This window comes from Urocitellus parryii, chromosome 5, assembly GCF_045843805.1.
Source record: "Urocitellus parryii isolate mUroPar1 chromosome 5, mUroPar1.hap1, whole genome shotgun sequence".
Taxonomy (NCBI): Eukaryota; Metazoa; Chordata; class Mammalia; order Rodentia; family Sciuridae; genus Urocitellus; species Urocitellus parryii.
The window spans coordinates 18,792,811-18,818,093 of record NC_135535.1 but is presented as its reverse complement, the minus strand read 5'-3'; the positions used below and the strand labels follow the sequence as shown (position 1 = coordinate 18,818,093).

At 37.9% G+C, this 25,283-nt stretch overlaps 1 protein-coding gene across 2 annotated transcripts in view; it reads right to left on the bottom strand.

Moving 5' to 3' along the window:
- Positions 1-1,112: 1,112 nt before the first annotated feature.
- Igf1 (insulin like growth factor 1) overlaps positions 1,113-25,283 on the bottom strand; it is a 74,133-nt gene continuing 49,962 nt past the window's right edge. For both annotated transcript variants that reach the window (XM_026397723.2, XM_026397730.2), the window contains exons 3-4: positions 21,946-22,127; positions 1,113-7,046 (exon numbers count right to left, since the gene is read on the bottom strand). In XM_026397723.2, the coding sequence (XP_026253508.1) occupies positions 6,987-7,046; positions 21,946-22,127 (242 nt within the window). In that variant the 3' untranslated portion in view covers positions 1,113-6,986. The remainder of the gene's footprint in view (positions 7,047-21,945; positions 22,128-25,283) is intronic.

Sequence of the window (25,283 nt, the reverse complement as noted above, 5' to 3'; positions counted from 1 at the left end):
GAGTTAGACATTTGGAGGAAAGAACCTGAGGAATATTGGTCCAGGGCAGATCCACAGAAATTTTGAGGAAGTGAGGGTGGGAATCATGGGGAGTGAAGTTATCAGGGTCATGTGGGAAATAGTAAAGAAAACTTCAGTATTATTTCTTTAAAACCAAGTACCAAGTTCATGAGCTATTTTCACATTGGAGTTATTTTCCAAATAGTTTATGGTGAGTTTATTAAAAGAAAAATTGATCAATCATGTGCTTTTAAACAAGAGGGAAATTTTAAACATTTACACTTCGTATCACTACGAATACTGTTGTGAGTTTGATATCCACAGTGTCTATTCAGTAAAGAGTTAGAAAGATCTATTGAAATAAAAGCTCAATACTGAGCAAGATCACATTCTTATATAGTCTCTTGGTTTGGGCATGTATTAAATGCCATCTCTTTATTATGTACTCTATAAGATATGTTTAGGTATTTTGGCAAAAAAATTATTTGCAAAAAACTTTCTATCCTGGGTTATTACTCAATGCTGAGTCTTAGTGAGTAGGGCCAGTTTCTTCAACCTACTTTATTATTGATGCACATATTATATAATTCATCTTATCTTTCTCTTACTTTGTATACATCCTTTAAAGTATACTTTTTTAAAAAAATATAAGTTCTATAAGATATTTCCATTTTGTTGTATGATTGATTTTATTTTTCTGGGTAAGTTTTCACGTTTACTTGTTGTGATGATGTTAATTAATAAGAATGCTATATAATGGTAGACCTCTTAAGGAATGACACATTACACCAACATTATCCAAAAGAACAAATTAATCAAACATGATTAATTTTAATGTAATTACTAAAGAAAGATATACCATTTTATTATGACACTCTAGCCATACATTTTCAAAATATGCTTATTAAACAGTAAATGTAAGATAATGATTCAGTTAGTACATTTTTAGAAGTCATTAGGACTGATATTCTTCTGCCATAAATGAATTGAATAATAATTTCAAATGCAATCAGAATTAATTTAATAAAAGTATGCTTTTCACTAAAACAGATACAATGAATGACCAATCATTATTTTCTGGTTTCAAAGAAAACAGGGGAAAATTAATTCAGTGTCCGTAAGTTTATTTATCACATTTGGCCTATAAGTGTGATAAAAATACATGAAGCAAAATACATTATGTAATCCCAATTCTCATAGTTCATTAACTCTTTTAGCAAAAAGAGATCTGACATCTATTTGGGGCTTCTATGTGAACTGAATATAAGCTACATGACGTTTAAAGTTTTTGATATTTTGAATAGACATTTTAATGATACATAGACACAGAGAAGAGATGCGAGCAGACAGCTTGAGGTTTCAGAGTCCCTCTTGCACTGTGTTTAGCAGCAGGTACAAGATAAACATCTAAATAAAATCTGAGTAAGGGATCAACAGAGTGACTTTGCTATGAATCTGTGAGTGGGGTCGGTGGGTGGCTTGGAAGGGATTTTTAGAATTCTAATTTCATTTTTTCTACTTTACATTTTTAGTGCATTGTGGGCAAAAGAAAATGAGTAATGTTTGCTTGTAGGCCTGGGCAATTTGAACAAAGAAGTATTCTAAGGATTGTAAAAGGTCATTTTGAAGGTGAATCAGCATTGGATTTTTAAGTAGGAGAAACTCTATTTCCATCTTAGATCATATTTCAATTGGGCAGGAACACTCTGACTCTTGTGTTCTCTCTCTTTTTAATTTTTTTTTAAGTTTCCCTTGAAAGTTTATATCAGTGACATTTGGAAAATAGGGAGAGAAGGACTGTGTTTAAGATCAATGTAATCATACATTAAGTGGGACCATGTGAAGTGTATGTTTTTTTTTATAAGAGGTTCCTTTAATTCTAGGACTTCAGCTTGATCAGCTCTCTAAAAAATTCTGAGGCAGATTTTAAAAAAAAAAAGGGTGGAGAAGAGTAAAGACAGTTTCAAAATCTCCTGGGCCTGTTTTATCTGTAAGAGTTTTCCTTAAAAAAAAAATTGTTCCACATAAGGACTTATTTATTTAAATCATTAACTTTATCCTGTACCATATGCACTTAAAGCTTTAGACAGTCTTTGTGTCTTCTTTTCTTTTTAAATAGAAATTACACACAAAAAGATATCTATGTATCAATTTCTAATACCTAACAGGAAAGTCTTATAGAATATTAAAATAGCAATAAGCAAATATGTACTATAAGATTAAGCACTAGCCTTGAAAACAAAACATAACAAAAACAAAAATAAAGAATCCAAAAAAATTTTTTTTTGTTTTCGCCCCCTCAGATCCTGGATTTTATGATCATTTCAGGGAAGGGGCTTCATGAAGACTGCTAATTCTTCTACTGTATTTTAAAGTACATGAGGCCCTATCATAGATCAGATTTACCTTTTGAAAACATCGATGGGAAATCCATGTGATTTGAATGGAAATGCTCTTTCTTACGAGGACAGCCAAACAGACTCAATTGAGGACCATCTTTCAAGGTTAAAAATAGCAAACCATTTTAAATAGTTGGATTCGATAAGTCAAGCATATGTTTCTATCTAGCCTATGGTTTAAAGAGTATATGTGGTTTAATCTTATCATCCCCTCATTCCAACATGAAAAAAGAAGAAAAGGACCAAGTCATTTGGAACATTCGGGTATTCATAAAGACAGTTTAAAGTTAAAAAAAAAAATCAGAAACTGAGAACAAAAACATCTTCACAGATTGTAACATCTCTTTCAACAATTTCTCATAAAGGCTTCTCTTTCTTAATCAGCAGATGACCCCCAATCTCATAAGGAAGTCCTTTCCCACATTTCCCCGTGAGATCAGTGATTGTGTTGTAGGAGAGCTCCTGCCTGTTTGAGATCTTTGAAGAAGGGAGAGGATCTTCTACAGACCATACCCAAGAACACCCAAGGAAGATGTGGCAGAACCTGTTTTTAGTAGTTGGCGAATCTATGCATTTTTTTTCTCTTTGTTTTTATTTTCTCCACTTGCTGAATATCTGTTTTAGAGCAGAGCACACACACACAAAAAAAAAAAATCAAAAAGCAACTGAATACTCTTTCTAGTTCTGCCATTTACCTAGAAGATCTTTCTTTTTCTTTCCCTTTATACTCCATGCGCTTGATCAAAGTGTTTGGATTAGATGAAATATTGCTGATTTTGCTGAGTTTGAGAGCCAACGAAATAATGGAGCCTTGTAACTTTTAAAAATTTCCATCTTCTACCCCAGTACCCCCAAACTCACAATTTGGTGAACAACACTTTACTTGTGAGTGATACAAAGTTGAAAGGTGGTGTGACTAGATCTAATGCAATTTTATTAAGCCATCTATCTATAGAATTGTTGGTTTCATACTTTAAAAAAATATGTCTATGCTTTCTTTTTTTTTCTTTTTTTCATTTTTTTTTTAAGTCAAGTACTTTCTTAAAGAAACAATAGCACCACATTGGCATAGCTGGCCAAACAATAAATGGGAAAGCAAAATATGCTACATCTTCATTCTAAGCATTCTTGCAAGCCATAAACTAGTAACAGAAACCCTGGAGCCACAGAGCATGAAATGTTTTCATCTATACAAACATCCATGTTCTAAGGGAAGGGAAAGGAAGGATTCATAGGGAGGCCTTGTTGGTTTTCATTATTTTTAAGTAAGATTTTCAAGGAAGTGATTTTTTTTTCCACTCAGTATTCCATTGGTCTCTCAGGGTGAGCATGTGTACATGTGTGTGTGCAGTCTGGGTGATGAGATTTTCTTTTAAAATAGAAGAGTGAGGTTTGATGGAAAGATGCATTAGCCTATCCAGTGAAATTGCCTCATCTTGAAATAGTCAAATAATTCTTTACACTATTTGGGGAAGAGAAACCAAAAATTGACAGAGGTGTGGAATACTGTCAATTACATTGGAAATAAACCTATCCATTGAAAGCTCATCCAACAATTTTTGTCATTCTTTTTATAAACAACTGAAAATCGCCCCATTTCTAAGTACTAAAGCAATGTAACTCCATAGCAAAGTGGGTAAAATTTTGAGCTGTGAAGTTCTAGGTGCTTCTTTCCTGTCAATCCTGAGCCATTCTGTGGCAGTAATCAATTGAATTGCAGCAATAACATCTATTTGTCTTCGAGTGTTAATTCATTTGAAAGTAAAATGGTGGGCTAGTCTAATTAATTAATTCTTATTTGTTGATTTAGGATCCAGCTGGAGGGGATTATGTATTGGAAAATGTTTTTAAATATGACGTGGTATCACATATTGAAGCTTTCCTCATTGGGATATTTTTGACTGCATGTAGAATTAAATGAATAGAATATGTCGTTGTCACCCTTAGAATTATCATATCCAACTATGTCAAGAAACCCATAAATCTGGGGAAGACTGCCTGTGAAGTTTTTCTGGGAATCAGCAATTTTAAAAGGTATACACTGGGAACAAGAAATAAAAATCAGAAGAGCCATCTTGGAAAGATGCTTAGGTCTAGCATCTCACTCCATAGAATCCATGTCTAGAAAAGCAGGCAAAGAGCAAAACCAATTTATAGGTTTTTTTTTTTTTTTTGACATCTCTCCATAGAGATCAGAGCCTTACTCAACATCCCCAAGGCGCTTGATTCAAATGACTCTGAGGACTGAGTGTTAAGATGCTAGTTGACTGAACAGGAACACTCCACTGAATAAGGCCTTCTTTTTGCATATTATCAGAGATTCAGGAAGCCTTTCTTTTTTTTTTTTTTTCCTGGCCTCTTAAACTTGAGGAGACCCAGTAAGAAAGGTAGAAAGAAAGAAAGAAAAACCCCAAACCTAAAGATGTCATTTTTGTTTTTCATATATACTTTCCAAGAACATAAAAGATAAAAATTTACATGACATACTCAAACTGTGTGCTTTTCACCAAAAAATCTAAGGCAGATAAAAACATCTGAATGCTGGATAGTTCATTGTTCTAAAAGGAAAATCCTGATCCATAGACAGGGAGCATTTTGGGGGGCTGTCCTCATTTTTGGATTTTTCTTAATATCAATGTTCAGTTGAATGTGTAAGACATTCACAGAAAGTTCGGAATCACTCTTCTAAGCAGATATGAGGAGAAATTTCAAGGTTGAGGAGGAGTTTTTTGTCTCTTAATTACCAACTCTAGTCAGCATATTTTCACAAAAATAAAATACGTGTATATATATACAACTAAGGATAAGAATAAAGTCCATTAAAGAAAGTAACTATGTGATATTTTAGTGGATATTATTTCAATATTTAAAATCTCGGGCAATTTTTCTTATATTTTCTAAGAAGCAAGAAAAGTGTGTTTTTCCAAATGAGTAGAATATTATTTGTCACATTTAAAGAGGTGCTACTAGATAGAAGGTAACCACTTGGAAAAAATCAGTTAAGAACTTAACAAACGGAGTGATTGATTGATTACCCTTTCATTGGTAGAAATCTTTTTGTTTTTCCACTGTTCTCTTTTCCTTTCTCTCTTTTCACTTGTATTCATAAAAACATTTGGTTAATAACCCTCTAGCCATGTTGTGAATGGGTTGTTTATAGAATTCCATATATCCCAGCAATTCAAGGGCTCTGGTGTTGCGCCCTCCTACCAACCCAGGATAAAAATCTGAAGCTTCATCTTTTTGACCTACATACCACCCCTTTGAGGTAGGTAGATGACATATTGCCCCCATTTTGCAGATGAGGAAACTGAGGCACAGAGAGGTGAAGCGACTTGCCCAAGGTCACACAGTGGTGAGTCTGTGGCAGAGCTGGATGTTTGTTTCTTCGGCAAGAAACAGAAACCAGGACTGTTAAAATTCCTAGCCTTTGCTTTTTCCATTCCAGGGCTTCCTCTCTGGACGTGCCAGTCGAATTTGCATTGGTGTTTTGTATGTTAAATTCCTCTGGAGGCATAATTGGGGGACTTTGCCCTCTTTCCTAAATGGATGGAATTTCCAGTTTCCCTCCCCTTGGTACCATCCTTGGCTCCAGGCTTTCCCTCCTGCTTTGCTTTCGCCTTTTACCGTTTTGACCAGACTCTTTCATATAACAAACTACAAAATAGCACCATTGTACTAAAAAACAAAGTTTTACATACTGTTTGATATATCCTGTATTATTGATATGCTAAATTTACATAGTGCTCTACATGGAAAAAATAAAAAGAGAGAATTTACTAATCAGGTTGCACGCTAACTCATCATTCGAAGGAACCATTGAGAGTTTAAGAGACTTTCTGTTTCAAACATACACCTAAAAATGATTGGCCTCAAAGTTGCAACTGTTTGCGTTCTTTTATATATATATATATATTTTTTTTTGGTGGCATGATGTGGAAAAATAAAGCTATTTGTTTAAAATAAATGCACCCAATTCATATTTGGTACAAATGCCACAGATTGAATCTTGTAGGTTAAACGTCGGTGGGCTCTTTGACTTCTTGCTACTGCTTTTGAGGAGGCCAAATTAGACAAACGTAAATGACATGAAGGGGTGAGTGATGGGGATAGACAAAGAAGATTATGAGACATTGTAAAATAAACATTTTGTGTTGTGTAGAAAGAAGTGCAAATAAGAAAACAATTCATAAACCACTTAGACCAGGTTGCTGAATGGATGCTGCAGCAGCCAAGATTCAGAAAGGAACTGAGGGCAGCTGGGTCTGAACAACATCCATGCATCTGTGGCTCTTAAGAGGCAGGGACTAAGATATATATATTTTTCTCTATAGAACATGATTGATATAGGATCAACAGCAATCTATCAACTCCAGGACTGTTTTTGCAAGGTGCAAATCTTTTAACAATCACTGCAAAAGACAATGTTGGAATGTTTACTTGTATATTTCCTTGGGGGAAATGCCCATCTTTGAAATGCTATCAACCTTATTTTTTTGGTAGGTGTTCCAATGTTTAACAGGTAACTCGCGCAGAGCAAGGAATCCTGCGGTGACATGTCATTCTTGGCTCCTCAGGAGGCTCTTCCTACATTCTGTAGTTCTTGTTTCCTGCACTCCCTCTACTTGCGTTCTTCAAATGAACTTCCTATGAATAAAGGAGAGACAGTGACGTTAGCTTGGTGAGGTTTTGTAGACTCATCGAATTTAATTGTTTTAAGTGCATCTATTTTAAAATTGTACATATTTATGGGGAACCTTGTGATAGATAATTCAATACATGGGTATCAGCAGTGATAATCAAAACAGGGTAATTAGTATTTCTAGCCCCTTAAAATTCTATCCTTTATTCATGCTGGGAAACAGACACTCTCTTCTCATTCTTTACAAAATATATAATCAATTATTCTAAACTATACACAGGCTGCTGTGCTGCAATACACGAGTACTTATTTTTCCTATCTAACTGTACCCATCTGTTTTTAACACGAGGTCTCATTCTTTTGTACTTTGTATGCCATGAATCAAGCTACAGCAGAGCTTTAGGCATTGGTTTTTCTGAGAGAGGCATATAGATGGACAGGTCTTTAGTTAATTCCTTGGTTAAACCGAACTTAGGTTACTTCCGTGTCTGGTGATGTGGAAATATATGTGTGTGTAATATATATATTATACACACCTATATACATATATACACATACATATGTTTTTATATATGTATATATAATCATATTATACATATATGATTATATATAGTCATATAAAGTGTATTTCTACCCATCTGCCTATCTCACACATTAATGGGAAAGGGATCCTGAAAATCCCTGTGTCTGACCTGTAGCATCTTTTCTTAGAAAAAAACAAAATAAAACAAACACATCAATTAGATGGTGAGATCATCCTCTGCTGTTTTTATCACAGTTCTGTTTTAATTTTTGTGAAAAAGATGATATTTCTTTTCTTTTTTTTTTTTTTGTTCTTTTCCCTGCCCTCTAGAAAGAGGCAGCGTTTGGGAAGTAGAAATTCACAAGTTTGTCATTGATGTCATCTATAAAATCACAGACTTCCTGAGCTGAGCTCAATTCCTAATTAGTGTATTTTCTAGCCATGGGAGCTTGTGCAAATGAGGTCTCTTTTGTCTCTGTTGCTTCATGAAACAGAATAATAACATTATCTACCTTATAGGATTAAAGATGAAAGGATTCATATATAATAAAACCACTTAATACTAGTCTGGCACATGATAAGCACTACATAAGTATTAGCTGTTACTATTTTCAGTTACTCTTTGTTTGCTCTTCTTATTACGTCATCTGTATTGCAAAGTAACCATTCTAAGACCAAATATCCTGAGTTCTGTGCTTTGGAGATACCATTCACTTACTGACAAACAAGGCTATTAGCTAAGGAATTTGGAGTTTCATTTAGAATCGAAGCTCTATGAGGGCAAGGACACTGTGACAGCTGCAGAGTCTAAAACAGGGCCCAGGATATTTCAGGTGCTCAAAAAATATCTATAGGATGAATCACATGAGTACGAGGGATTCCTTCACGGTATGCATTTTCCTATTGTTCTTATTTTAGCCTTGAATCAATTTAAATAGCACTGTATTTAGTCATATAAGGAGATGTGAACTAAAATGTTATTCACATGCACACACTTAAAGCACTTCTTTGCTTGGTTTTGCTTCTAGCCAGAGAATCTTCTATGGGGGGACATAATGGACAATTACAAAATGGAGTTCAAGAATTCTTATCCTCATCCCTAAAACATGTTTTCACTAAGACCCCAAACCAGTGGTTCTTATAACGATGGCCAGAATCTCCAAACTTTTTCTCTGGCTTAAGTTACGATCACCCACCCAAACACACACTGTTAGGAACTAAGAGTCCTTAGTGCTGCTCAGAACTGAGACCTAGAGCAACGAGAGAAGTTTTAATGCTGAAATGGGAGAAAACCCACCTACCATTCCTTAGAAATAATACCTGTTGGCCAAGACCCACAGGGATTTGGCAATTTTTCTTATATGTGTTCAGTTCTGCCTGGAACATTATAGAGTTTTACCACCAAGTCCTTCTTGAAAGGCAGCTAGCATTTCGAGTTGAAGGTTGATATCCCTGAACTGACTGAATGAAAGGCAGATGACATCACTGTATAAAAACATTTATTAAGGAGTCTAGCTCAGTGGCCACTGCAAAAGAAGCTAATGTGAACAAACTAGGCACTTGAATAGAATCCTCAAAATGCTTTCTATTTAAAATCCTGGCACTTTTTTTCTCAAATAGCACACACCTTTTACCAAATCTATTTAACATGCATTTATTGCTATGTATTGCAGCTATGAATATTGCTTTTTTAAAAATAGTAGTTAAGAAAATGAAAGAAAGACATATAGGCCCACAGAGTAAAAACACAAATGTTCCCAAACTCCTTGAAAAATTTCTGTGTTGACCCTACTGATGGGATGTATCTCATGTAAGTCCCTAAATAACTATTTTGAAGGATTCCACCTTTCCGCCAAACTATAAACCAAATTAACAGGAAGAGATATATTCTAATTTGAGTTTTACCTTTTTTTTCCTATTTAAGATGCATACCAGCTTAAAACAAATATTTTTAGGAATCTGACATGCCCAAACTAAAAAAATACTGAAGAATGATATGTTAACAATGCTCTGCAAGATGTTTCTCAGTTTTCCTTGCAAACTGAATTAATTACAGATTTATAGAAGACAACAGGTATATTCTGTATTCTGCTCTTCAAATTCATGAGCGCTATAGCAAAAACCTTGAGGTTAGCTAGACATATCATATAGATCTTATCTTTTGTTTCCAACAGAGATTCTTTTCTTTGCTCCTAAAGCAGAAGGTTGAAGGTGTGAGGTTTGAGCAGAGGTATCCTCTGGACTTTTTCTTCTGGGCCTGTCTCAGCGTCACAGCAGAGCTATGGGCTGAAACTCACCCAGCACTACTCCAAGTAGCATGGTTCTCATGCACACACACGTACGGGGAAGGCCATTCAAACCAGCTGGGATGTTGTCTGGTTTGCATCTGGCTCTCTTCCCAAGCTCTCACATGTGACTTTTTTGTTGCAGACAATGACAGTGACTAAACAAAAGCACTCAGGGACTTGGTCTCAGATGCATCTGTTGCTTTGCTCATTGTCTTAATTTAATTATGCCGCCACCCTTGACAATGGGTGGCAAGTGTAGGCACGCAAGGAGCGGCCGTCCTAGTCCTGAGCTGGCACCACCTTCAATGCACTTCTCAAAGGGTTATGAAACTGTCCCACATTCAGCCAAGCAAAAACTTTTCACTTCAGCAGCCTGTCCAAGACAAACAAACCAGCTAAAGCTGTTTCTAGTATGCAACTAGACAGATTTTTGAAAGGAAAACAGTAGTGAGTAAATACTGTTTCCTATTGACACCAGGGAAGGTAAGATTGTTTTTAAAAATATCGGTCTTCCAGTTTACTGGGGTTGGTTAACCCTTTTGAAGGGAGGGTTAACCAACTCATCAGGGGATAAACTGGGAAAGAAATTGATTTGCAATATACATTATTCCACATGGGTACCTCCACCCTGAGGTGACCATTCACTGTCTCCCATTACATTCTTGTTCTTATCCTAGCTCCAAGCTTTCCTCTGGAAAGTTATCCATTAACTATCGTTGAAGACTAATAACAGTGAAAATAATAATCATCTTCACATTTGCAGAAGCTTTATAGTTTGCAGATAATCTCACTCAATCTTCTCAAACTACATGGTGAAGTCACGTTATTCACATCAGCCCCGTTAATAAGCTGAGAATTTAGTGATGTGCTTGAAATCACATAGGAACAAGTTGATAAGCCCAGAACTGATACTAATAGTACCCATCACACAAGCATTTATTATGTGCTGGGGATTGTACTATGCAGGCTCATTGAAAATATTTTCTGTATCTAGATAGGGAATAGGGGTGGGAGGGAAAGGGAGGGAGAAGGGGAATAGCATGGATGGTGAAAGGAGACCCTCATCACTATACAAAATACATGTATGAAGATGGGAATTTGGTGTCAATATACCTTATGTATAATCAGAGATATGATAAATTATGATATAATGGTGTATTAAGAATTTTAATGCAAAAATAAATAAATAATTTTTTAAAAAAAGAAAATATTTTCTGATGTAATTCTTATAGTCCTTTAGGGGTGGGTATGAGTATTTTGACCATTTGACCTTTAAGGAGTCTGAAGCTTTGAAAGGATAAACATATAGAGAAGATGGGGCAGAGATTGGGATTTGTGCTGGTTCCTTCTGATTCTGGAGCTTACCATGTTAGCCATTCTGCTGTACTATCTCCCCAAGACCGAAAACTGTACTTGGTGTCTCAAAGTCCAAAAGTCTTCCCAATAGCAATGGCCAATAATGCCCTGAGCTGCCCATGATCACAGCTTCTGTTAGGGGCTTTTTTAGAGAAGAAGGTACTGCCTGGTGGGTAGAAGACTAATCTAGGTGGCTGGGTGCCCTCTCTTTTTACTGATGTGAGATGGGCTTCTTTGTGTGATTATTTATAGAAATCTAGTAGCACAGTATTCAGTTAGTGAAAATGAACTCTTGGATAGCATAACCATTTCTCTTCTCCCTAATCTGAAGGAGATTTGGCCTGAAAGACAGATTCTGAAAGAAGAATTATAATAGACTCTTTAGATTTCAAGGAGGAAGCAGTGTTATTTTCAATGACTATGTTTCCTTCCCCACCCACTCCAAACAAGTTAACTATTATATGAGAGAAAGTCTGGAAAAACCTGGCATCCTATAAAAAATACTGGGTAAATACTATCCAGCATGGAACATTTATTGCCTGTTGTATATCATAAAGTATTAACTTAGCATTGACCTTTTCCCCAAAAGGGTAAAATAGAGGAAAAAGAGCAGTGGGTGATGGAGAGATGGCCCAGATCTTAGCTTGTCACTTGTTGGAAGGATGTGCTTTTTTCCTGGTTTGGCCTGGGAACGTGTGAAATTGTGAAGGATGATTTAGATGTCTCAGTATCAAGTGTGATATCTTTTTAACTTCACAAGTTCAAATTCCAGGAGAGCTAGGTCAGCCTTTCATCTCTGGGAGCCAAGCTGAGTGAGTGTCATGAGATTTACTCAGGGCATTTGGATGTGACTTTAAAACTAAAGGACAAGGTGCAGAATTCAAGAGATCTGTATGTCTCAGGTAAGTGGCTGTTTCTTTAGCAAAAAGTGAGAGGTGTGCACTTACTGGACACAGTGTTAATTCTGCCTCACTTTATGCTGTTGCCTGGAAACTACTTCATTGCCTTTTATGTAGTTATGCTAGAAATGGCCTAAAGCATAACTTTTTTCTCCACTATGACCTTCTTTGATCATAGTAGATTGACCCAGGGAGGAGCCAGGCGAGCGTGCTACTGCTTGAGCCACATCCCCAGCCCAAAGACTAATAATGGATTTATGTTTCTTCCTTTCGACCACATAATAGTATAGATATTTCTTCCCAAGTTCTTCTCCCTTTCTCCTTTGCGTGGGCTCAGACTTGCATTGCCGTTGATGATTTGCCCACTCTTCCAAAGCCCTTCCTATTTCCTTTCACACAATAAAATAAAATCCTTGCTCATTTGACCCCCATCTCATTTTCTGCTTCTTAGAGAACCTAGGCTTATATGCCTGATTTGGATCCCAGCTGTTGGACCCCACAGGGGTACAACCTTTGATAATCACTGCCTTGTTCTTGCCTCATTTTCCTCTTCCATATATTGAAAGAGTGAAGCAAGAGCACCAACCCCATACAGGCATTCTGATTAAATGTAAAACCCTTGAATGTTTAACTGGCCCAGGGAGATAGGCATAGTTGTTTATGAGAGAACTGATACTTAATCAAGGGCACTTGATTAAGGTGGTTTTTGTGAAGAGTATCAATCTATTTTGACATGTGCACTGTCAGAATCTGCTCTAGGGCTACTTTTGTTAGAACACTGGTGTACTCTAGAGTAAATTCTGTGTGTCTCGTCTCCCTGGTAGAAGGTAAGCTCCTTGAGGGTAGGAGGCATGTTTCCTTTACTTCTGTATCCTCCCCAGACCCAAGAATGGTGCTTTGAGCAAAGCATAAAGCTGGTTAAATTAATTGAAGTGTCCTGTAGGATTTGAGGGAACACAGTTTAGGTCAACAGCAAGCACCGCATGGTGGCCTGTTTCCTGTTGGCTTCTGAGTAAGGGACAAATAGCACAGAGCCCTCTGCTGTCTTGGAGCTTACTAGGGGCAAGAGGGCGTGCAGTGCAGTGGCTGGTGGTCTGGTGTCTGACTTGGTTTTGCATTTAGATTGGGCCACTTTTTAAGAGTAGCTAAGGCCTTGGCAAGACATTTACCTTTTCTAGATTTTCTTAGCCTGAGTCTGATCCATCTCTCCCTTTCTTACTTTCTTTCTGTAGTTCACATTTTCAAAATAAAATAGACTTTTAATTCACTTCAAGGAGGAGTTTTGTATAATGTATTTATTAGTTTTTAATGTCCCAGAAAACTTAGCCACATACTACCATTCCTAAAATTTGGGGGATTGTTAGAGAAAATTTCTATTATAGATCTTTTATTTGTTTTATAGAACTATAATCATACGATGATTCTTTAGTTTGAGTTTTCTTTTCTGAAAAGTAGGGATAATTTTAGTATTTAACCTGTAGGCTATAGTGATTAAATGAAGTGATTCCCTGTGGCCTTCACCACAGAATATATTCCTAATAAATATCAGCTCTTACTATTATCTTTTTTTTCTTTTAATAGTCAAAGCACTTTCCATGCTAGCACTTTTCTGGCTGAGTACAGTGAAATAGCAGGTACCTCCAGATTTTCAGAGCTCCCTGGAGGGCTGGGAGAGTAGACTTATAATTGTTCCCTCACTGACCCCAGTGACTGGTATGCACCCCCAGCAATTCCAGGAATTGGGGAGCTTATATTTATCCCATCATTATTCCAAGATTGTCTTGATTTATCAATTTTCTTAGTCTTCAAAGGATACCACCTGACTCTATTTCAAATAGTTCTTCCTGTGATGTAAAAAAGCACTACCAAAATGGCTTAAAAATCTGGAAGAGAAAAGAAAAAGAAAAAAAAAATGCTGAAGGGTACTTTTTCTCCCTGGCAAGAGGTATTTATGTTGTTTTTAATAGTCTTGAAGGGTGTTGTAAAATACTTCAGGATTCAGGGCTGCTTAGATTGCTGATTTTCTGGGCAGCTTGTTGAGTTAGCTGTTTGTGTTTGTGTTACATTTTTAAATTAAAAAAAAAAAGTTTAAGCATACTCTCTTTCTCAGAGGGAGTTGATTTTGGAATTGCTAAAGGTTCAAGTGTTACGGCATTTAAAAAAGTGAAACGCCAGATTCTAGCAATTGTACTGATAATGCGTTAAGAGTTTCGGCACATTCTTACCTAAGAGCTGGATTTGATGATTCCTTTACTTTTACACTTCTAAATGCCATTGTTTCATCTGACAACTGATTTAAGCTAGGGTTACTTCAAGTAGCATGTGTGATAGTTGACACAATGATGTCCTTGAGAGATGTGAGGCCCTGGGTTTTTACCTGTGGGGGTCAGTGTAATGCAGTTGTGATGAGTTTGCAGGGTTAGTAGGAAAGGGTGTTGCCTTCTTCCACTCATTCTTTGTATGTGTGACAAATCTGGGCAGAACATTCAAACTCTGTGTTCTGAATTTTCCTCCTCACTGAATTGAGAGAAATTTTGGAAGTTTGGAAGACTCTTCTGAAATTTTAGGATGTACAAAATAACACTATGACAAGTTGAAGTGATTTGCATCTGTTTGAGGTTGATGGTAGACTTTAGCACATAAAAGTAAACATGACAGATGCCAGCCAGTGCTTTTCCAAGACAGAAAATGGCACAAGAACAGTTCATGCGTGCACAGTCTTAAAAAATCAGACTTGTTGCATTGTGCCAAAAGGACCTCCTCCTCCACCCTGTTATCCTTTTCAAGAAAGGAGACAAGTATTATTTGTAGAGACAAACCAGAACATTCGAGAATGGCCTGCTCAACTAATGTTGACAAAAGAACAATAATGATGTTGTACATTTACTGGTTCTTTGCTACTTTTCTTCTCATCTTGCAATGCCTCATGAACAAGTCGAGCATGCCACACCATGACACAAATTTTGCGCATTCTCAAGTTTACAGTTGTCACAGGATTAGGGATCTTTCTCAGCCCTAGACTTGCCATGGTCTTGCTCCTAATTATTTGGAATTTTTGTCTTGCCATAATTGTTATCTACAGCTGTGAAAATAGCCCATCATATTTTCACAGATGGCAGGGCTGGTTGGTCTTTGATTACTTAACCTCTTGGTGTTGGCCAGACAGAAAGCCCCATGCAAATGTTTATAGATTTTACACAGAGTTTTATAAAACTTTTGGCATATGAATCCTAGCTTGAAAGCCTGGGCCCATTTGGCCAGTGCAAGGTTGATGTAAAATTTCTTGGTCTCTCACTGGGAACAGTGGAGCAATTTTACCAAAGACAAGAGTTGCTATCATGCTCAGCCAGTCAGAGGTCCTGCTCTCAACATCCCATCTTATGTCAATTCTGACCATGCCAGTTAGAGGAGTCAAGGTGGACATTGTCTCCTTTAAAATTTTTTTTCCAAAGTGAAAATAATACTTGCCTGAACAAGTCTAAATGTATGTTCCTTTATTGGACCTATTGAAAATGAAAGAATATGCCAGAGTGGATAGAGGAAGTTAGAGATTTATGGTTAAGGAAAGGGGAAATGGTGCAAGAAGCATGTGATGTTTTTTTGCCAATAATCCTAGTCTCCAACAAAAGGGAGGAAGGGTGCTCTGAACCTTGGTTCTCATGGTCAAGAAGTAGATTTAGAAGCTTCTCAACTTGCAAACTGATTCTATGGAAAAAGTAATTACAGATCCTGAATTACTACCAAGGACATTTAGAATTAAAATCATTTGGCTGTGCCTTTAGTATTATCTTTTTAAATAATTTTCCTAATCAATGGTTCTTAAAACCATAACCATAACAGTTAATAATATAAAGACATGAATTTCCCAAAATGTTTTCTAGTTGTTGTTACTCATCTACCACTAGCCCATGGAAGCTGTAACTGAGCCCTTAAATGGTGAGAACTTTCCTTTGGACTCTAGAAATGTCAGGCATGGACTCATGAGTGTCTCTCATCATTTCCCTGCTGTTCTTGATACCCAGTTCTGTCTTCTGTTTATATTTCTAAATTATCTCTTTTGTTTGCTGGGTAATAATGAGTTAGGACTAAAGGCATCCAAAAGTTCCACGAGAGCCCCCCCCGCCCCCGCCAAATATGGAGGCATCAGGGAAAAATTCTGATTTCGCTTAGAACATTAAGGATGGACAAACTGATTTTGGCCTTGCAGGTGAGGTGTTTAGTGGTCCCTGAAGAACTTTTGCTAAAATGAGCTTCTCCGATTCGTCTTGCCTACATCAAAGAAATCAATAATGGGGCTTTCATCTTTGAGATGAGCATATAATTCTGTAGTGGATACTCCAAACTTAAAAAGGGGGGATTGTGCTTCATCTCAAACTGCTAATCTTTGTATTTCTACCCAAAGCTTCCACTTTCAATCTAGACTGTCAACTTTGTTATCAGATGAAAAATCATCTTCACCCTTTCTATTAAATATTGCAAAAGAGTGCTATTCCCTTTAAGTGGGCAAGAAAAGAGAATAGGCCTCATCTTCTCCCATGGATGCAAACAGACTTGTGAAACTGTAAGATATATGACCTCAGAAAGCCTTGCTTCCCCTGTGGATGACAGCGAGGTGGTCAGGAGAGACTGGAGAGGGTGGGGAGTTATTCTTTGGAAGCCATTTATTTGCCTCCTGTTCCATCCTTACATCCTAACAGTACCCACATTCAAAAAACATTTGAGGAGCTGTATGAGGTTTTGTTTGTTTTCAAGAGACGTTTGAAAGAAGATCAAATGCTTGTGAAAGGCACTGGATTGGCAGTCCTAGAAACTGAAGTGTCCCGGAAGCTGCGTGAGCCCGGAAATATCCCCCCTTTCTATTTAGTTTGGCACTTTCACTTAAAACTAGCAAGAGCTGGAGTTCATGCTACAAATACATTTTCCCCAGGCACCACGAAAGGAAAACACATATTACACTTGATTTTAACTGGTTGAGAAAAATGGTGGCTTTTGAAAAGTTCATTATGTGGTCCTGAAATAAATGTTAATGGTTCTTCATGTAGAAGAGCCAAGCTACCATTTCAATTGAAATTCTTCATAGTTTCAGGGGTTCTCCTAGTTGGAAGGGGCCTTAGGTCATTGGGTTCTCTCCATCTGTCACATGCTTGAGATTTCACTATCACATCACCAAAAAGTGTTGGCAAGCTTGGGCTTAAAGTTTTTGGTGATATGAAAATTGTTTCTACTTCAAGAGACTAACTTTTTTACATATGGCTCTAGTTTTCAGAAGTACAATAATATTAGTTAATACTTTAATAGCACTTGTCATGTGCCATGTGCCATTTTGGTCACCATAATACACATACACACACACACACACACATACACACACACACACACACACACACACATACACATTTGTCTGTACCTACACACAAAATCTCAGTCCTCACAACTATATGAGGTAGATGCAATTATTAGCCCCATTTGACAGACTAGGAAACTAAGGCATAGGATTAATTACATGATTTGCCTAAGACTATGTAGCTAGTAAGTGAGCCAGGATTTGAACTCAGGCATTCTGACTGTACATTCTGTGCTCTTAATGAATATGAATATATATATAATCTCCTTCATGCCTAGTATGGAGATATTTTACATTGTAGATGCTCAAGAAAAATGTTTTCCAATAATTTTATTTTAGGATCATGAGTCCATACTTATTTCAATTCATTTTGCACACAATCATCAATTTCCCCTAAGGAAAACATTTAAAGTTGAAAATTGGAAATTTTAAGTGACTATTAATACTCTGTCTACTTTAAGAAAACATTGAGGAAGTTAATAAGCATCTAACATTCACTACATTTAGCCTTTTTTAGGTCCTTGAACAATTCACCTTATGTTAGAGAAGGACATTCCAAATATATAAGATTTGTGTCCTTTCCTGTTTTACTCTGTACTTGCCTCACTATTCTACATAGAAATCATTTCATCTCAGCAGTGAACTTGTTTTTATGGTCTGTCTTTCCACCATGATACAGTCATCTAAATCACTTATTTGTCCATCTGTCCATCCATCCAGTGGGCTCTTTGGTATTGATAGTACCTATTACATGGCAATCATTATTTGGTAATTCCAAAGGATTGCTTAGGGTTGATAAAACCCATTCCCAAAGAAAGTTTATTTTAATGCATAGTCTAAGACTATGGGAACTTTAACTAGACAGCTCTCTTGCCTTTATAAAATTCTTCTTGAATATAGTTTATGATTATGCGTAGTAATAGTTTACCCAAACCTTTCCACAAGACATGCACTTTGAATTCTTCTGCTGAACTAATGGTTCCTTGAGAAGCTTCTGATTAGAACTTTTCCTTATGGATTGAGCCTTGGAAGTCTCCATACTGAATGAATGCTGGGTTTTCAGGAAGGGTGATCTGGAGCAGAAAGCAGAGCAGGGCCACCAAGAACCATGACTTCGTTAAACTAGGCTACCTGGATGGACTAGGTCATGTGTGGTTTTTAGTCATCTTCTTACCCCCGACTTCATCATTTACTTGGCTAAGTACTTCTCTTTTCTACCCTCTCTGAATGACTATAATTCACAATTTGGATGATCTTGAGACTTTTTGCTTTATCCTCTAGGAAGACTTTGCTCCTACCGATTAAATCCAGAAAAGTGAAGAAGATCTCTAAGACTTAAATTCTGTGAATCGACTTAGTTTTTCTTCACCCTCGGGGAAATCCAGCATCTCTTCTGTTATTTACTATTTCCTTCTGGATGAAAAATATTAAATTAGCGGGAGACTTCATGTATTCATTTCTGTTCTCTTTCTCCTTTTGGAATTTTTTCTCAGTTGATTCATTGATTATGTACTTTTGTCGGCTGGCCAGAAGAAAGAAAAGCTTAGAATCTAAGTATGTCTTTACCCGTTTCTAAATCTCACTGTCCTTGTATTTAAAATGAAGGGATTGAACAAAACAATTTCTGAAGCTTCTTCCATCTCTAACATAACATGGTCCTAATGTTTTTCATGGAGCAGAAACTCATGGAATTTTAATCTAAAAATCCAAGTCAAATCTAGATATGTGTGTGTAAAAGGAGTTCACTATAAGGTAAAGAGAGTGTGTATGTGTTGGGGGTGGTTCTAGGAAAGATAATTAGAAGGTAGTAATTGGACATCAGGAGTTTTCATTATGGGTTGAATTATGTTCCCTTCTCTGAAATTTATATGTTGAAGTCTCAATTCCCAGTACCTCAGAAATGTTTCCTTATTTGGAGATAGGATCTTTACACAAGTTATTAAGTTAAAATGAGGTCATTAAGTTGGGTCCTAATCCAATCTGACTATCATCCTTATACAAGGAAGCACTGGACACAGACATATGTACCTAGGGAAGATGAGAAAGACTCAGGAAGGAGACCATCTACAAGTCAAAGTAGGGGCCTGATGCAGAACCTTCCTGAGAGCCTCTGAAACACCTGATACCTGAAGTTTGAACTTCCAGTCTCTGAAACTGTGAGAACAAAAATTTCTGTGGTTTTAAGCCACTCAGCCTGTGGCACTTTGTTATGGCAGCCTTAGCCAACTGATACATTTTAAAAATCAGATTCCAAAGTTAAAAAAAAAAAAAAGTTCAGCGACCTCTCAAAGGTTACCTCATAAGCCTTTAGGTAAATACTGGGTGCCCTTTGGTCTGACCCCTGGACCTGACCAAGAAACACGGCCTCCAATAATATTGCAGGAAAAGAAATCTGGGAACTTCTGTGACACAATTCAGTCTTGCTGAGAATTTGGGGCTAATATTTAACTCTGAACATATATTGACATGGGCAATTCTTCTATTATAGATTAGTAGAAAATTTAAAATAAAAATACATATAAAAGCCTTTTTTATCTGAATTGTTTTTACTCATTTAAATTTTGGAAGGGGAAAGGAAAAGGGTGCATCTTGTGTGCCTCTTATAATTTTTGCTCTTTTTTTTTTTATCCATTCTTGCCACTTTCCTTGTCCTTTCTTGGCTTTCCATTTTTCTTTCCCATTTAACAGGTTATTCTCCTTCCATCGTGAGCATTATCTAGCGCTGTCAGGGCCACTGGTCTTCATGTCCTCTACAGCATTTCCTCTCTTAGACTGGCCTCTGTCTGCTTAGTCCTTCTCTCCTCCATTTTCCTTGTTTGATCAGTTTCTACCTCGTCTCCCTCCTCTGCTCTTTCTTCTTTGCTCTGATTTGCTGACTTGCTTCTGCCCCTTCCTTCTGTTCCCCTCCTGGGTGTAGCTTTGACCCACCTTTCCTTCGCCTCTGAGACTTCTTTTTCTTGTTGGTAGATGGGAGCTGATACTGTAAACATCACAAAAATAATTGCATTGAGAAGAGGCTGTTCCTAGGGTGACCCTGAAGACAAAGTCTTTGAGTCAGCCCAGAATGCCCAGGCTCCATAGAAAGCAGGAAGCCAGCATTGGCCCTGGAGAAGAGTCTACAACTGGGTCCCAAGACCCAACGTTCCAGAACTTTGAGACTCATCTCTGACACCCACTTCCTCCCTGGCTAGAAATCAAGAGGCACTGAGTCACCTGGGAAGAGAAAGAATGAACATACCTTCCCCCCCTTCCAGCACACCTTCCCACCTCACTTATCTAGAAGTTTCTTCTGTGGCCCTCTCTCTCGGACTCACTGTTGGCTTCTGTGTTCTGTGTGCATCCTGTCTTCAACAGTCCCTATATATCACATGAGATGGCTTCTTGGGGGACATCTCCACTAAGACACCAAGGTCTTCCTTCCGCTTCAGCTGTGGCTTAAGACCAGGAAGCAGCAGAGGTGTCGGGATGAATGGTCTCCTAGCTGAGCTTTCTAAACAGTGGAGTTTTTTGGCTTCAAAAATTAAAACAACATGTAGGAATTTTTTTTTTTCAACAGAGTCCCCAAAGAGTCCTAAAATTTATCTTTTTTTTTTTTAACTCATCTTCCTCACTTTCTCCTCTTCTTTCATCTTCTCTTTAGTTCTCATGCTTTCTACTTACAGACTAAACCTTTACTTAGCCCTCATATTCATTTGTCACTCATCCATTCAACAAAAATCTGTTGGGTGATTTTATGTACTTCTGATGGCATAGCTGGTACCTCTAATGTTTATAGTTTAACTCGTAGAAAACAAAGATGCCTGCAAATTTTGATCATTAGAAATTTCTAGATGGTCTCACAAGTCAAACAGAAATTTCTATTTGTAATTTTTTCCCCTCTAATTTGTATTTCCCACTGAATGTCAATTTCAAATAGATGCCAGTACAGAGCTTTTTTTTTTTTTTTTGTTGTTGTTTTGTTTTTGCACCATTACAGAATTCCAGGATTAACAAGTTCAGTTTTCAGTTATCAATTACAATTACGACAGTTTTGTCTGATTCTAAAGCCCATTTTTTTTGGGGGGGGTACCAAGGATTGAACTCAGGTCACTCAACCCCTCCACATCCCCACCCCTATTTTGTATTTTATTTAGAGACAGGGTCTCATGGAGTTGCTTAGCGCCTCGCCATTGCTGAGGCTAGCTTTGAACTTGCGATCCTCCTGTCTCAGCCTCCAGAGCCACTGGGATTACAGGTGTGTGCTACCCTGCCTGGCTCCAAAGCCCATATTTTTGCCAGTGTTTTACACCATATTCCAGATCATCCAGAGCAGGGGAAGGTGAAATTTGCAATGCTGAGTGACTGAGGGATGGACATAGAATCCATCCTGTTGGTGGGAATGGTTTTTTCCCCCTTTTAACCAGGAGGCTGGAGGCAGAATTTCTGTTAGACCCACCCATGCGCAGAAGACGGAGATCACTTGAGGGTGACTGGATCCCACCCAGGTGGGCTTACCTTCTGAGTCTTGGGCATGTCAGTGTGGCGCTGGGCACGGACGGAGCGGGCCGACTTGGCAGGCTTGAGGGGTGCGCAGTACATCTCTAGTCTCCTTAGATCACAGCTCCGGAAGCAACACTCATCCACGATGCCTGTCTGAGGTGCCCTCCGACTGCTGGAGCCGTACCCCGTGGGCTTGTCTGTACAAATCACATGAAGAGTGGCTGGGGTTAGTGTGGAATCTGCTACTTTTAATCTTACAACTCTCTACGCTCTCTCTCTTCTCTCCACTTGGAGCCAATACTCATCCTCTAATATCTCACCTTCTCCTGGAAGCTTCCCCAGCAATTCCGGACCCCACGGATCCTCCTGGTTTCCTTGTGTCTCCTGGGGTCTACACTATATTTGTTGGCATGAACTCATTCACCACAAAACTTGGAGAGAAGTTTGGGAGAATTTCTTTCTATGTTTTCAGCAACTTGTCAAGAATCTTGTCTAATCTGAACACTTTTGATATATTGGTTTATTTGGGAGGCCACTAAAAATATTAACTAAAAGAAAATCATGCAGTAAGTTTCCTTAACCTCTTTTTTGCTTATTTATTTGTCCTTTTGACAGATAATATTAGTGCATGTTTATGGGATCCAATGTGATATTTCATTACATGAATATACTTTGTAATGATCAACTCAGGATATTTGGGTTATCCATTATCTCACATTTTTGAGCAAGGATACTCTTCAATAAATGGTTCTGGGAAAACTGGGTGTTCTTCATCTTTTTAACAAATCTGTATATTTTTTATATGCAGGACAGCTCCAAGGTTTGCTTTTTCCCTTAACTGCTTCCTTTGTAATATCAAATTGAAGATGAAAGGGGTTTAAAGTATGAAAAGGGCTCCTAATTTTACTGGTGTGAAAACTGAGACTCATTTGGGAACAACTGGCTCAAGGGGACGCATGCAGTAAGTGGTGGAGAAAGGATTCAAACTCCTATGTGCTTTCTGCAAAGCCCAAGTGCTCCATCAAGCCCAGGAGACCTGGCATGTGACTCTAGACAAGTCATGTAAGCTCTTTAGGCCTCAGTTTCCCCATTTATATAATGAGGTTAATAATATCTTCTTTGTCAAAATAGAGGATCAAATAAAATATTAGAGGAAAGAATGTAAGGGTAGTGCCTAATGCAGCACCTGACACATAGTAGATGCTAAATAAATATTGGTTTGCTTCCTCTGAGCACCCTTTCTGGGTCTTATATGGTCTATAAAGAAGCAGTGTTACTGTTGACTGCACCCAGAAGCTTGGGAACTTAGAACCCATAGTAGCAGTGGGATAGGGCTCCTTCTAGCATCACCTGAGGGATCAGTATAATCATTTCTTTTTTTTAATAGAAATCTACTAGACTGAGACAGACTGAACTAAAAGTCCATCTTCCATGTGATTCTGATTGCTAAGAGGGAGAACTCAAATCAATTAGCCCTCTTTACTTGGCAAGTAGGTCTTGGCTTGGTTTGATTTTGTTTGGGGCACACTTCTTTTGGCTTTGGAAATAAAAGAGAGGGCAAAACAAGCTCACACAGAACTTCACATGCACCTGGAAAAATTATTTGTAAATTTGTGTCCTATTAGATCTTTTGTTAAATCAAACCTTGCCTATACACCAGAACATAAAACAGACCCAGGTGAAGCTCCTCTGGCTCAGGTGAGGGTAGGGAGACTGGACTTTGGCCTTTTCTCATCTCCCTTGTCTCCTATGGGAGGTGAGGTGCCTGGGTTTCTCCATGGAGGTCCAGGCTTCATGGAAGACAATTTACAAACCATCAATCTACAAGAATACAATTACAAATATGAAAGAGATTCAAACTTAATCCCCGATCTGGGAAAGCTTGATATTTAAAAAAAAAAAAAAGTCTTATGTTTGCATGATAATGACACTATACTTAAGGATGGGGTTTTGAAAGTCTAGACCCTCATGTATATTTTGAACTTCCTCATTTGGGGATGTCAGGCCCACGGTAATGGCCAGCTACCAGACTAGTCTGGCTGCCTCTCTGCTGGAAGGGCCAACTGTTCATGGCATCCTCTAAGAACCCAAATGTTTTCCTGATGCTTGGCATGCAAGCCTGGTGGTGCTTCCTCCCGAAAGGCAGGTTTATTGTCATTCTTAGGGCAGCTGGAGGTAGTCACTTAGTGAGGGTTCATTTGTGGACTCTCTGGGCAGGATCTGCTGCTGGGTCCCAGTGCAAACGCTGTGGGCTTCTCATGGTTGTGGGCTTTGGGAGGGACCAGGCAGCTGGCCCCAATTGGAGCCTTGGCTTTGCCTTCACTTGCCATGGGGGCAAAGGCTAGTATAGAAGTGGACTCTGCTCTGACTTGCCAGCCAGGTCCTGGCAAGCCGAGACTGGCTGATCCCCTGAGCAATGTAAACAATGTTTTCCGTGTGTTTTTTTTGTTTGTTTGTTTTGTTTTTATAATCTTTTCCTGGGACAATAAATTAGAAGAAAGACCCAAATTGGCTGACATGGTTCTTTGTAATCCACAAAGCACTTCTACATACTTTTTGCTAAGTGGCTAGCCAGTCAAGATTAGTGGTTTTTCTCTTGAGGTAGGGAAAAAAGAAGGTGACATGGTCATTTTTGTGCTAATTGTCATTGTCATCAGCTACAGGTAATGATTGTTCTGTGTTGAGACAATCTATTTCTTAATAGGACCTAATTGGGATTCATTTGTTGACGATGAAATAGAAATTTGATATTTGGGGATGGGTTTGTAGGAATGGTTCCAGAAACTTCCAAATGTGTGGCCAACTCAGAAAAAAACTGATTTGAAAACTCAGGCTTATACATTGAAAATGGAGAGGGATAGGTTTTGGGATGGCAGGAGCTACACTTGCATTCTCTTTTCATGCACACCTGACTTAATCCTTGCTCTGAAAACCTTACCTACTACAGGAGGAAGTCGCCAACCCTCACCTGGGATAGCAGAGCCACTCTGTGTCCTATCATCCCTTCTTGGCAACTGTCAACAGTCAAAGGTCTCTTTCTTCTTGGGAAACAGACAGTAATCACCACAGCCAAAAATGGCAGACATACCTGACACCAGGTTTGTTGCCTGTCTTAGGTGAGCTCAGGTTTGACATGACTCAGTTTATGAAGTAGCTGTGTTTTTTAGTTCTTAGACTGATGAATTTTAGAATAGAGAATATTAGGAGTTTTCTGTAATGTTCCATAAAGAAAGTTGATTTTATGTCCATATCTGTTTTTTAAAATGTTATTGAAGTAGTGCTATACAGACTTGGATTTTCCCATAAAATATAACTACCACTTATCTCCACTACCAGGATCTTAGATGTTTTCC